General features: G+C 42.3%; 1 protein-coding gene across 5 annotated transcripts in view; it reads left to right on the top strand.

Moving 5' to 3' along the window:
• The window catches only part of SMG7 (SMG7 nonsense mediated mRNA decay factor), a 53,056-nt gene that overhangs the window by 11,590 nt on the left and 28,060 nt on the right, over positions 1–13,406 (top strand). For all 5 annotated transcript variants that reach the window (XM_069023204.1, XM_069023205.1, XM_069023203.1 and 2 more), the window contains exons 2-4: positions 10,503–10,534; positions 11,817–11,934; positions 12,949–13,081. In XM_069023204.1, coding sequence (XP_068879305.1) covers positions 10,503–10,534; positions 11,817–11,934; positions 12,949–13,081 — 283 coding nt within the window. The remainder of the gene's footprint in view (positions 1–10,502; positions 10,535–11,816; positions 11,935–12,948; positions 13,082–13,406) is intronic.

Here is a 13,406-nt window from a genome sequence, read left to right as displayed (position 1 = left end):
CAATGGTGGCAGTGGATCTGTTCAGAGGCAGTTTGGGCCTGCTGGAACAGAGCTACACAGGTCAGCTGGACTTGGGCCAGGAAGCTGCATCTCTTCAGCCAGGCTGGATTTCCTCCAAAACCGTTGATATTTGACGGGGCTCAAAAGCTTGAAGCTGTACCTTTCCCAGAGAGGACATTTTCTGTAGCAGTGTATCCATCTGCTTCCCTTCTTCTGTACTAATAACATTTTCTAGATCTGGGCTGGTTGGATTAGTCATAGGTTTCTCCTTCCCCTGAACACAGAACAGAGTAACTTCCCATATTCCAGGAATACCATGTGTTTTGGTGGTGGACTCAGGTATTGTAGCTAACAGCCCATCTGGATGAGCCACTCCTGAACTGAGGAGAACCAACAGCAGAGGACTGCAGGAGAGTCGTGTGTTGCTAAGCCAGAAATTATTAGAATATTCTCTAGTTGAAAAGTAAGTTTATCTCAGAACAACGGCATTGCCTGTGTGTTTCTGGTAGAGAATGGGGAGCAGCTAATAAGACTTCTGTAAACGATTGGCAGTGATGCACTGAGTACCCATTTAATTATCATAAATTGAGGATATAATTCTCCCTGACTGGTATTCAGCCTTCTGATGATACTGTGCTTTCAGTGTGTGGTTTGCATTTAATTTCAAGATGGAGAATTGAAAATAATTCTAAGATGCAGCTTGCAATTAGGATCATACCCAGATGTAATCTGAGTGTTTTTATCAGAGCTTGTCTGTACCATGTGGTGTCCTTTCAAACCTCTTAATTATGTGTCTTGGTTTGAAAGACAGGTGTCTGCTAAGGAAGGCAGAAGCCTCCCTTGGAATAGCAGATGCAACCCCCCTTCCCTCCGAGTTATTATAATTTTGAAATCAAGGGGCTGTTAGGCAAAGATGTGGGAAATAGGAATAACAGTTCTTTACTATTATATATCTATATGTGTATAACAAGTCAAACAAACAACAGTAACTATGGCAGTAACAGCAAACAATCACAAACCCAGTCCCAGCCTTCTCGGCTGTCAGGCCCTTTCCCCTCGGGTGCAGTTCCGCTCGCAGCCAGCAGGGGCGCTGGCGGCTCCCGGTGAGCAGGGCAGGTGCGATGGTTCCCCCGCAGTTGCAGGGGGAGCTCCGGAGCGAGCTCGGGGAGCACGCAGCACCGGTGCCCTGGGATCCCGGGAAGGGACGGGACAAAAAGCTTCACAAACCCCTGGGCAGCCGATCCTGGTGTCCAGCTGGACCCTTGGGAACAGCAGGCTGGAACAGCAGGGATGAGCACAAATCCTGGGTGGCAGACGAGATATATCCAAACTGTGGAGCTGCAGTGGGAACCCCCCCGGAAGTCTGGTCAGACAGCGTGAGCAGGGCTACAACGTAGCGAAGGCTCAAAGCAACTGCCAGGCAGGGCAGCCACAGCCGGGCTCCCGGCGGGGCAGGGAAGGCAGGCTTGGGATCCCGGGGTTTCTCTGGCAGAAGGAAAAACAGCCGAAGAAGCAGCCTCCAGCCTCCCTCTCTGTCCAAGTGCCGGAGACCGACTGCCCACACACCCAGGTGAAACAAAAGGGTAGCCAGATGCATCCCTCCTCTAGTGGCTAGGTCTTTGTTTTTCTTAAGTAACCAGCAATTTGTCCCCCTGGCAACATGTATGGGGAAAATTCCTTTAACAGAAAAAAAAAAAACCCAGGAGAGCTCCTAAAACCCCAACATTATGAAAAGCTGTTTAAAACTTTTGGGTATGTCATGTTTGTGCATAGATGTGTGTGTGATGTTGACATCATTAGGAGTTTATAAAACGAATGGGATCGGCCAAAACCAGTTTACAATTACTGAATGACCACAATAATTTAAATATCGATAATTTTGCTTTAAGGCTTATATTTTGGAAGGCCTTGGCTGTCTGGGCATAGATCTTAGTATTAGGACTTGGAGAGCACATGTTGAAAATGCTGAACTCCACTGTATCTGTCATAGCTAACTTGCTACAAAAACGGTATGAGGGATTACTTGTGCTTTATTTCTGCCACCTCTGATGGTACTGTACCGTCTAGTGGATTTGCTTGTTATCCAGCTGCTGCTTAGCAATGAAGATGGTATCTCAAAATCCCAGTAACTGACTCTTCTTTAATGATCATTTCCTTTGTGTCAGTCATTCCACCCTTACTGAGCATAAAGCTCAGCATTTGCCACTGGGTAAGGGGTAGTTTGAGGCAGGGATTGAGGGGAAGGGGTTCTGTAGGGAACACCAAAAATGAGCAAGATATCTGAGTTTTATATCCCAAGTTATTAGTGGAGGTTGGAGACAGCAGGAAACTTGTAGAGCTGAAAGTCAGAGTTTAGATGCCGCAGTTTTTGCCCTCTTGATGCAAAGTGGAGTGGCCTTTCCAGAGGGAAATGTGTGTCACTGTTCTCCTGCTGTGCGGGCAGGCAAGAGGGCACATTTTATATGCATTGCAAGTGTGGCACTGGACTGATTGTAATTTCCTTCCTTTGAATTGGATTTTCTACGCTTGTCTGGGAGATCCCATGCAGCGTCTAGGGAGTGCTGGTATCTACTGCCTGACCTGATCGGGCTTCTGCAGGGCTGGCTTGAAGAGCAGAACTTTCTGAAACTGATTTGATGATACCCATCTGAAGCTGATCTCAATGCTTAGATTTTTGCGTTTTCCATAATTCTGGAAATGGTTTTCATAGTGCAAAAGCTGTTAAGTAAAATAATGTTCACTTATTTTAACATCTGTTGTCTTCAGTTTCCAGCCCCTTAACACAAGTGAAGGTTTTACCAAGTCAGGAACTGTAATATAGCAAATTACTGCTGGTGTTACTATACATTTATCACCACTGAGACCTGATAGTGTGCACTCTCATCAGGGTGGGTTTGAAAGAGAAAAAAGGGCATAGTTCAGGGGGGTTTTGTTGTTGTTCAGAAAATAATTCTGTTGCTTCTCCTTGCTCAGTCTCAAAACGTTGTGGGAATTACTGTGGCAAGTTCAGTTGCAAACCTCTCACATCCTTCTTAGGGCCATAGTCCTAAGAACTGGTAACCCTTCTGTGTGCTTCCCCAAAGTTCCTTTTTGTGGGTAGTGACGGAGCAGAGCTCTATGTTTTGGTGTCTTTCTTTAAGGGAGAGGGCTGTCAGTGGCTGAGAGGATTGGAGGGCAATCTTGGAGTTTTTGTGCACTTGTGCCTTTAAGATTGCCTTAGTTTTGAAAAATTTGCTTGTCCGAGGGATGGTATAAAGATTGGAGGAGATACACAGGTGGATGATGCATTTGATCTTAAATGTTTGCCTTTCACTTGTTCTCAGGTCAGCTGCAAAGCTGACATACTGTCAGCCAGCGCAGTAAATGCGGTACTGTATGGATGTGCCAGGGTGTTCCATAGAAGTACTACTTTTTTACTGTTTGCTATTGAATCTTGAATCGCCACATATATTAAGTATCCATTTATTATTTCCTAAGCATGCCTTTTTTATAGCTAATACTTATTACTAAACCAGATTTTTTTATACTGAAAATAGTGTCAGGGTTACCTATGGAGCTGCACTGTCAGCTCCTGGAAGGTAAACAAGGTAAAGATGACTGGAGTTTTTGTGCTTTTCTTTGTTGGGCAGCATCCATTTAGAGGATATTTTTCTCTCTGTTGTCTTTAGTAAAATTCCAGATAACTAGTAGGTCAAGATGACAAGTTAAAGAATAGCATAGTCAGTATTTTTAAAAAATTACTATGGAAAACACAGCTGAGCTTTCCTGAGCTAGTCCCAACACTGTGTATTTATTGCCAGCTATTCTTGCTTGAATTGGAAAATACAGGTTGTTGGGTACATAGTTTTCAGGTTACTCTCCTGGCTGAAATTTTGGAGTTCTATGGCACAGATCCAGGCATATTGCTGATCCTGAATGACTGGACCCCATTTCTGAGGCATTTAGCTCATGTTCTGACTCCAAGTTGTTAAGGAGAGGGAGAGTGGAGACTGGTGGAGGCAGTGGAATGCTGGAAGCCTGAGCAGTGTAGGAGATTTGTACTTCCCTCTCTGTATATTAAATCAGAGATTAAGAACATAAGAACATAAAAACTTCCCTTAGGAGAGCTTTTACCTTTGGGGCACATAGTTTCAAAATTTTGGGACAAAGAAACTGACTTCCATGAAACTGGAGGAAGAAAATGAGTTTGAATGAAGCTGACTGCAAGGGTACTTCTACCCTTATCCAAGGAGGAGGATTGTCAGCTCTGATCAAACTTGGAAGGAGTTGCTTTTGGTGGTTACATTTTGAGGATGATTATTATGACTTGCTTCTAATACAGGAGAAGGAGGGAAGATGGGATTAATAAGAACTCTGTTCTGTGTCCCCATTTCTCAACATCCTTCTTGGCTAAGGTGAGAACAGAAAAGGAATAGAGCAGGATTCCTTGTGGAGGGCATTCATATTCAGGTGGTGACTGCTTTGCTTTAATACCTGCTTGCAGAAGTGTAGTTTGGTTAGGTTTTTTTTACTGGTGATGAAATACTTGTTTCTATGGCTTTGATCTACAGCTATAATCTGATTAAACTGCAGGTCAAGGAAATTAGCTTGACTTCAGCTGCCTGTGAGAGGAATAATAAGATTTAAATTAGTTAGCACATAAAATTGACAATAAGATGGTTCTGTTAAAGGTGTTTTTCATTGGCAAGTGTGAGGAGTGTCCTTTCAAGGCACATGGAACATTTAATTCCATGACCCACAGCCTGAAGATCTCTTGCTACCTTGGTAAGAGTTGACATCACCCGATGACTGCTGGCACCCAAAGCAAGCGATTCCAAAGTTTTGTGCAAACTACAGTCATTTATATTAGGTGGCAACACTTGAAATTTTGGAAAATTAAGAACTTGTTCTATAGAGGTAAAGCTGTTAAAGTTGTTAAACAGTACATGTCTGATGCATGAGTAGGTAGAGTCTATACACTAATTAGTAAGTAAAATCTTCATTGGATGCGATACACCCCTGCAAAATCCTGATTCCATCCATTTGTCCTTTTCAGGAAAAGGTGTGTGAGGCTGTTAACTGGAGCTGTTGTCTGAAGCCTGTTGTATTCAGGTGATGTTGAATTAATGGGTGAAGGAAAAATCAAAGATGAAGTTTATACACAAATTCCCTACTGCTGTTATTCAGGTATAACCATCTAGGTTTATGCACAATCCTAAGATTGCTATAAAAATATTTCTCTTTGACAGGTCATAGAGATACAGTTATGGTCTACAAAACAGTTCAGGGAAGTCAGAGTTATCTTTCAGAACCCAACCTTTAGCTGTAAAGGATTAGTAGCAAGAGAAGTTCAGGGAAGTCAGAGTTATCTTTCAGAACCCAACCTTTAGCTGTAAAGGATTAGTAGCAAGAGAGTCTCTAAACTCCCTAAACAGCCAATCTCCCCTAAAAATGCTGTGGAATATTCAGTGTCCATGCTGTTAGTGTTTCCAACTGCTTCCAGGTGCCCTGAATCAGCATGGGTATGCTTAAATACAGGCAAATAAAGGAAAAAACCCACAGAGTATTAAAACCATTATAAATTTTTGTTGAAGGTAACTGTTACTTTGAGGAGAATCTAATATAGTTGCAGGGTGTTGCATTGAAGTTCTGTCTGGGTCTGAGACTTGCCAGATATTGAAATTATAATATTAATTTAAGTGTGCTTGACTTTTAATATGCTAGCGTAGAAAATTTACCTTTTCTATCCAAAATGTAATATTTCCCACATTTATTCTGTATATTCTCTGTATTTTTCTATTTCCTTTCAGAAGAATGAAAACTTTCTGGCAGTGCCCTGAATGAGCCTTGGGATCAGTCACCTCCTGCTAAGGCACAATAGGCTTCAGGTGCTTTTCATTGTGGTACAGTTTATGCACACACCTCCAGGAAAGAGAACTGCATGAGTATGAATTCCTGCTTGGAGTGAAACTCCTGACCATTTAATGTTTTTTAGTATGTAGAATCACAGAACATATGGTTGGATTCTGATGGCTTTTATAAGCCCAGTTGCCTGGATTCGTTGCCCATTTTAGTCCTGTAAATCCTCAATTACTTGGGGGGGGGGGGTGTGTGTTACTGAGATTTGATGAGGGAACTGATACAGCTGCTGATGCTTAGGGCTGCCAGGGGAAAACCGAGTGGAGTTCCCCTTCAGGCAGGGTGAAAGCCAAGTGTTGTGTTCAATGTTGGCATTGTGAGGTCTGGGGTTTTCCATGGTTTTTGTAGAACTTGTCATGCCATAGCAGATCGTGCCTGGTGCATCCTCACTGTGAAAATGAGAGAGGTGTGGTGTAAGTGAGGCTTGACTTTGCCCTCTTGGACTTTCAGAAATAGAGGATGGTAGCTGGATAACACAAAACTGCTGCTTTGAGAACTTGGGCTTGATTTTATTTGCTTATCTGTGCTTGATAATGAAGCTTGTTAGCAAACCCCTGCTTCTGTGGAATGGATATAGCCCTATTAGAGATGCGGGGCGGTGTATGCAGAACTGAAAATTTGTGATTGAGTGCTCTGAATTATAGCAGAACTGAAGACTGATGTTGGAACAGAAATGGGTTCCAGTGGGGACAATGGCAAGATAGATCCATTTGTTTAGTGATACAAAAATGGAGTTGGAAGTCAGATGGCAACAAGAGGAAAACTTGAATAGAATAGTTAACTGAAGAGGTTGTATGATTTTTTCTTATGAATTTAATATTAATTTAAGCAAACTTGCTCTAGTGTTAAAGAGTAAGTGGACTACATGATCTTTGATGTACCTGTCAGTGTGATGGGTTAAGCACTTCAAAATATGTATGGGAGAGACATCCCAATATTTGTGGGATTTTCTTTCTGTAGTGCTTAACTGCTTAAGGGAAACAACTTGTTTTCTTTTTCTGCTTTGGGAAAACTTAATTGATCAAGAATGGTAAAAACTTGGAAGAGGGAAAATGAAATGTGTCTTTCTTGTCTTCCTTTGCTAAATCCAGTGGTTCATTCCAGACTAAATGTAGCCTCTGAGTTCCAGCAAAACAGAATTTTATATACTCTCAGGTTCTTAAGAGAAGGAAAGTTTATTTTGTCTTCTGTGGGGACCTAAATTTTTATATATCTTATACCTCTAGAACCTCGAGAGATGGTCCTGACTACCGTGTTTTAAAGTTTTGAAGCTTTTCAATTTTATGAATAAAATGAAAATTCCTTTAGCTATTAAACTTTTTTGCTGAATTGGATGGGATGCTGTTTTACTTCAGTTTAAAGTTTGGCTAAAGCACAGAGATGAATCTACATATTTGGTTAGGAAATTATGAAGAGTAGCTATTATGATATATCAATATCAAGGTAGTATATGGAAATAATTGAAATATAATTTTTGAACAATGGTTGTCCTTATTTGGTTTTGGAGCAAAAAAAACTTAGAGGAGCTTTTCTTGACTGAACTGCTGAGTCCATCTGGGCAAGGAGGTACTTGAGAATATTCTTGAAATGATACAGTGTGTAATCAAGCCCTACCAGGTTTTCTAGCAGGCAACCTTTTTTGCCCCAGAATGAGTCATTCTAATGTAAATTCAGTATGAGGTGGCACAATAAAATATATGGCCAAGAAAAGCTTGTTAAAAATGGATGATAGAAGGTGCCATTGGCACTGTGAGAAACTCTTACCAGTTGTTACCAGTGAACTCCAGTCGGTGCCCACTAGGAGTCCCTGAGCACCAGCAAGGGCTCATTGTGAAGCCCGTTTAAGGAACGGGCAGTGCATCTTCTCTCTCTCTCGATGCTATTATTTTGCCACTGATGCAGAACAAATTTTGTACCCCTCTCAGCAGAGGCTGCCCCCTCTTATCCTGGCTTAGAATGCAGCTATTTGAAATAAATTGTTTCTAGGTGGAAATGAGAAGCAGCATGCTAATGTTAGACCTACTCTCCTAATTCCTTTGGCCTCTAGGAAGTATCGAAATAATTTCTATACATTTTATTAAATTAATTTTATTAAAAATTACAGCAACAATCCCTTCAGTGTAGCTTGCTGCAGTTTTATAAAAGGCAGTCTGTGTTATGGCTGGTGAAGGGCTTGGTGCTAAAGTCTCTTGTTCTGTGAGCCCATGAGTCTTCTTGTCCAAAAAAAAGTGTTTTAAATAAGTCTTTTTGGTAGAAGCACAGGTCTAGCCATATTATTAGGTCTGTGCATTTACAGAGAATCTGTCAGCAGTCACACTGATGTAGAGACTGAGGCTCTCTTCATCTGAATTCTCTAGGCAACAGTGAGGGCAAGTTTTTGGGGGAAAAAAAGCACCTTTTTATTTCCCCTTTTAATGATTATACTTAGTGAAAGGTAGTTCTGTACAAGTAATTTCCAGAGGAGTAGTTCTTGGCTTTTAAAGGGAAGAGGCTTTCTTTGTGCCTGGAGGAGAATTCTGGGCTTGTGTTTGTGGGTGCAGTCCTGTGTGTCCTGCTGGGGCTGAACCTCTCAGCATTCTTGGCTTTGGCAGCACAGATCATGTTCTCAGCTCAGAGTTCACAGCACTGGAAGATGTTTGAAGCATGAGCCAGACTGTAGGAACTTGGTGGCTGTTCAAAAAAGTGAGATTCCAGCACCTGAGCAAGTCAGCTTTTCCTTGGGAGCAGTGGCATTGCTGAATGCCAAGTCCCAGCACCACGGATTTGGCTCAGCTCTGTGCCTGACCGGATTTGCAGGTGAGCAGCGCACGGGCTGCCAAGGCACAGCATGCAGAGGAGATTCCTGTCCCTCCTCGGCTCTTATTGGTTCCGTGGGGGACAGGATCTGCTCATTCCCATCCTGCTTGCTGCAGCCACAGAGAGCCACCACTTAGGTGCTGTTTGTTACCTCTGTGTGGATGAGGAAGAAATGTTTCTTAGGCTATCAGCTTTCTCCTGACACAATAGCTAAAATTTGCATTGCTTATCTCTGGTATCTCTTCTTCCAGTGTTCCCTGCTTTTCGGAGTTAAAAAACCATATTCACATCTTCTTGAAATAAATAAACTGAAAGAAGTTGTCTTAAAGGCATTAAATTTGGATCAGGTGAGGAACATACAGATGCACTTTTGATACCAGTTAGATGTTCTTGCCTTTTGTCTTTGACTTTTGTTCTTGACGATTAAAGCTCTTGGGTCATCCCATTGCTTCTTGGATGGTACACTGTGGTGGCTATGGTGAGCTGCTATAGATAATGCTTGCATTTAATAAACAGATTTTGTGAGGGGACTTACCAATATACATCTTCCTAGTGATGTATATCCTATTCTGATACCTTCTTCATTCTCATGTGGACCTCAAAACCTTCCCTATAATTTGTGGCCCATGGGTAGATCCCAGAACAAACTGAAAAACTGTTTACAGTCACTACAACTTCACATTGCCAAGAGAAAGTATATGCTGGTTTCTGCAGCCTCTGTAGGGATTAGGTGGTGCTTTCTGCTGGCTCTCCATTCTTTTCCAAGCTGGCATCTGATATTCATGTTAGGCACAGCATGTCTTCCATCTGTTTTTTTTTTTGGTTGGTTTGGTTTGGTTTTTTTTGCTGAGGCAGGTGAAGAGAGCATTTCATATGCTGGGAGGATTCCACGTCTGGTGTAAAAGCTTGCATGATCCAAATCTATGTCACCACTTGAGTGTAGCAAAAGCAGAGGGAAATGTCCCACCCAAACCCAGCCAAACCAGGCAGTCTTGTCTTCCCTCTGCCAGCCCTGGGTTGTGTCCATCAGACAGGCCAGCAGTGCTGCTCCTTGAAGCTTTATATACTGCTGACAGTATTTAACTGTAGCACCTCCGTTTCCTGCTCCTGACGGACACTGACCGTTCAGAAATATATATTTATTGAAGACTGCCCCAGTGTTCCTCTTTTTGGGAAGCTATTTGTCAACCTCCACCAGCAGTGGGGATTTGCAGTGGATGCTCAGTGCAGGAGTTGTAGATAGTCACTATCATTCTTTCTGTGTGTACTGTGTGGTTTTTTTCCTTGAAAACCTGATCAAAGCATTACTTCAGAGAAGCAGTTCAAGGAAGAGAGGTAATTGGGGAAGTCTTTATCCCTTCTCCCAATGAAAACTTGTGCAGCATGAGGGGCAGGAGAGCTGTGCCAACGTGCTGGCAGACACTGACAGGAGTTTGTGTTGCTCTGACTGTTGGCTCCTGCATTTCACATGTGACAACTAAGAGTTGATATCAAATTCCCAGGTAAGTGGTATCACTAATGTTGGCAGGACACTGTGGCCACGTAAAGCTTAAAATGTAAACCATAATGCAAGCGTTTTTAGTTTGTAATTGTTCAGAAAGAGGCATAAGCAGGGAAAAGTGAACGGTTGATTGCTGTTATGGGATGAGCTAAAAGCAGTCATGCTGTTGAACAACAGTAACTCAAATCCTGCATGGGATGAACTAGAGCAGAGTGGGTTGTAAGCAGATTCACCATTTCATGAATGTGCTTTGGCATAATTAAATTATTTTGATCTGTTTCTAATTTGTCTTACTGCTTTCTTACAGGCAGGCAGAAGTCCTGAAGGCTGACATGACAGGTAATTGCCTTTATTACACAGTTGATCTAGCTTATTAATAATATTTGATTCCTGGTTTTGTTTTCCTTTTGTGGTCCTTTTGCTTATCATTTCTAAGAATTTTCTGGAAAGTGTGTGACCTTATGTTAAAGGCTTGTCCTCTGTATATAAATTAATAAATAGTATTTTAACTACTGTGCCCCTTTTGCCTGTACCTAATACATGTTTTTGAAGTTGACTTTGGATGTTCCACGCATTTTGAGATTAAGGTTATATCTCTACTTCTCTTGGAGACTCCTGCCCAGACTAGCACAGAAACTGCTGTACTTTGGATTAGCTAGGAAAAAAAACTGGGTGGTTTCAAGGACCGAGGTGATGGAAATACTGATCTGAGCACTACCATGTGATGTGAAAGTGCAGCCCTGGATGCAGTGAAATGCTATGAGCTGTGATTTAAGCTGTATGTATTAGTGGGAAATGGGAATGGTTTATATTAATGCATCCAGCCCTGCAGTATAGCTTCCCTCATGAACCTTTGTTCCGCTGTGCTTGCCACCTTGGTGTAGTGAAAGTAGCAGGCTGCTGTAGTCCCCATAGGAATATTAAAACCACCTGGATCCACCTAAGCCAGCAGGAGTGGCTCCATCATCAGCATCAGGGTTGTTTCCCTGGGGTGAGGCCCATCCCTTGTGCTCCTGCAGCCCCAGCCCCAGGTGACGTAGAAGCCATGGGAAAATGGACTGTGTAACTCAGTAGCAGGGAGCAGTGTTTGCACTCACCCTCTGGAATGGAGAACAGATGGCTACTGAAGAATTAGAAAATGGCAAGCATGCAGCAGTACTTGCCCACGGTGTTCTGTAAATACCAACAGTGTGTGTCCATGCACTGTTGTCTTTAGCATCCCTCCATGGATTTATTGTCTGCTAATTATTTTCAGGCTGCACTGGAAATTTTTCTAAATTCATCCAGTAGCAAGAAATTCTGCAGTTTCATAACTTATGGAGAACCATGTCCTCCTATTGGTTTTGTTTTTTAACTTGCCAGCTGCTAACTTTGTTCACATCTAGTTCTAGTGTTGTAGGAGTAATCAGTTGTAATCAGTGAGCACTCAACCTTCAGGCCATCTGTAGTTCTTGTATTTCACTACTCTGAGGAAATTAATAAAAGCAGGTGTTTGGTGGTGTGTATCTTAGACTGAGCTCTATTCTTTCATTTGGTAAATGAGTGAAAAATCAGAGTAACTCCATAAATTTGTGTGTTACAAAAACCATCGTGTCTTTGGTTTTTTTTCTTTCTTGTTCAGATTCGAAGCTGGGTCCAGCAGAAGTCTGGACATCCAGACAGGCTCTACAGGACTTATATCAAAAAATGCTAGTGACTGATTTGGAATATGCTTTAGATAAAAAAGTGGAGCAGGACCTGTAAGTACCTCACTGAACTTGTGTGAATGTATGTAGTCTGGGTTGGGGAGCAGGAAACCTGGAGACTTCCAGAAAAGCAATTGTGTCCTATGGAATGGTTGTCTTACTTCCTTTAAAATGGGAACTGTGCTGTGGGTGAAGCATGAGAATACACTGCAGAGCTGATGCAGAGTATTCAGTAGGCGGTTAGTGTTTTACCTCTGGCAATTCAGAAGCAGCCATGTCGTACAGGATTGGGTTTTGGAGGGCCAGATGGAGGTGGAGAAGCTAAGGAGCACCAGTCTGCTCTGCTGTCAGGGAAGGGCTGAAGTCTGCATTTTCCAGAAGGGAGGAAATTTGCCTGATGTAATCACCTGGAGCTTTGAGCAAAGTCTAACAGGAGCTGAGTAGCTGCTGAAGAGCCACGTTTTAAGCCCTGTGAGGTAGAGCTGGGCAGAGGGAGGGGAATAATCAGGGGAGAACTTCATGGGTTGCTAATGACACCTTAAGAATCAGGGGAAGATCCAGCTGGGTTTTCTCCATGCCCTGAATCCATTCCCTGTTATTTAAGGTGCAGAGATGGGTTGTAATAAGTTTAGTTAACAGAAGCATGCGGTTCTTTCAGCACTGAGGAAAGCCAGATGAGTAGGCTGGCTGAGTTGTCCTGTCCATGCTTCCAGTTACTGAATGGTTTTTAACCCTCATTTCTGTACCAGACATCTTGTTTTAGGGAGGGACTTCTATGCTGCCTAAAACAGAATAATTGCAAGCAAATATTAATGATGTTAGTGTTAGTCATATACATATATATACATGTATATGTTAGCTATATATATCAGGATCTGTTTCCCTAGATACGAGAGGTGAGGAAAGGTGGTTATTCCATATGTAACATTTGTTCTCGTCTGAATGTCGCCTGAATTTGAATATTCTTCATGTCTGATGCTATGTAATTAAACAGTTCTTTCCTGTTACTTACGCCATCTGCATAAGACACTTCCAAAGTAAAAAGGTAAATGCTTCTTTTATTTTCAGTTGGAATCATGCCTTTAAAAATCAGATCACGACGCTCCAGGGTCAGGCGAAAAACAGAGCAAATCCGAATCGGAGTGAAGTTCAGGCGAACCTTTCTCTGTTTTTAGAGGCAGCTAGTGGCTTCTACACACAGGTGAGTTGCACAAAGTAGAGGATGGGTGGAGGATCAGTTTTAAGTGGGTAAAATCTGTTCTTTGCCCGTAGCTTAGGAAACTGCTGCTGTATTGGATTGAGCAGTGCACCTTGCTAACCCTGGTGCTCTAAGCAGGAGATATCTGCAGAGCTGGTGATGGATTTTCTTTTGATCAGTCTTGAGCTGAAACTTCTGTGCATCTGGTTGTTGTTTTGGTGCAATTTAAGTTCCTTTCTAATAGAATCTGCTTTAAAGTCTAAACCCCACTGTTTTGGGTAAGGTCAAAGGTCCATTTCTTACTGTGTTCTGCTGTGACTGCTCAGAG

This window comes from Aphelocoma coerulescens, chromosome 8 (genome assembly GCF_041296385.1).
Source record: "Aphelocoma coerulescens isolate FSJ_1873_10779 chromosome 8, UR_Acoe_1.0, whole genome shotgun sequence".
NCBI lineage: Eukaryota > Metazoa > Chordata > Aves > Passeriformes > Corvidae > Aphelocoma > Aphelocoma coerulescens.
Note: the sequence above shows the minus strand (reverse complement) of the source record. Positions and strands in the feature narration are given on the sequence as shown.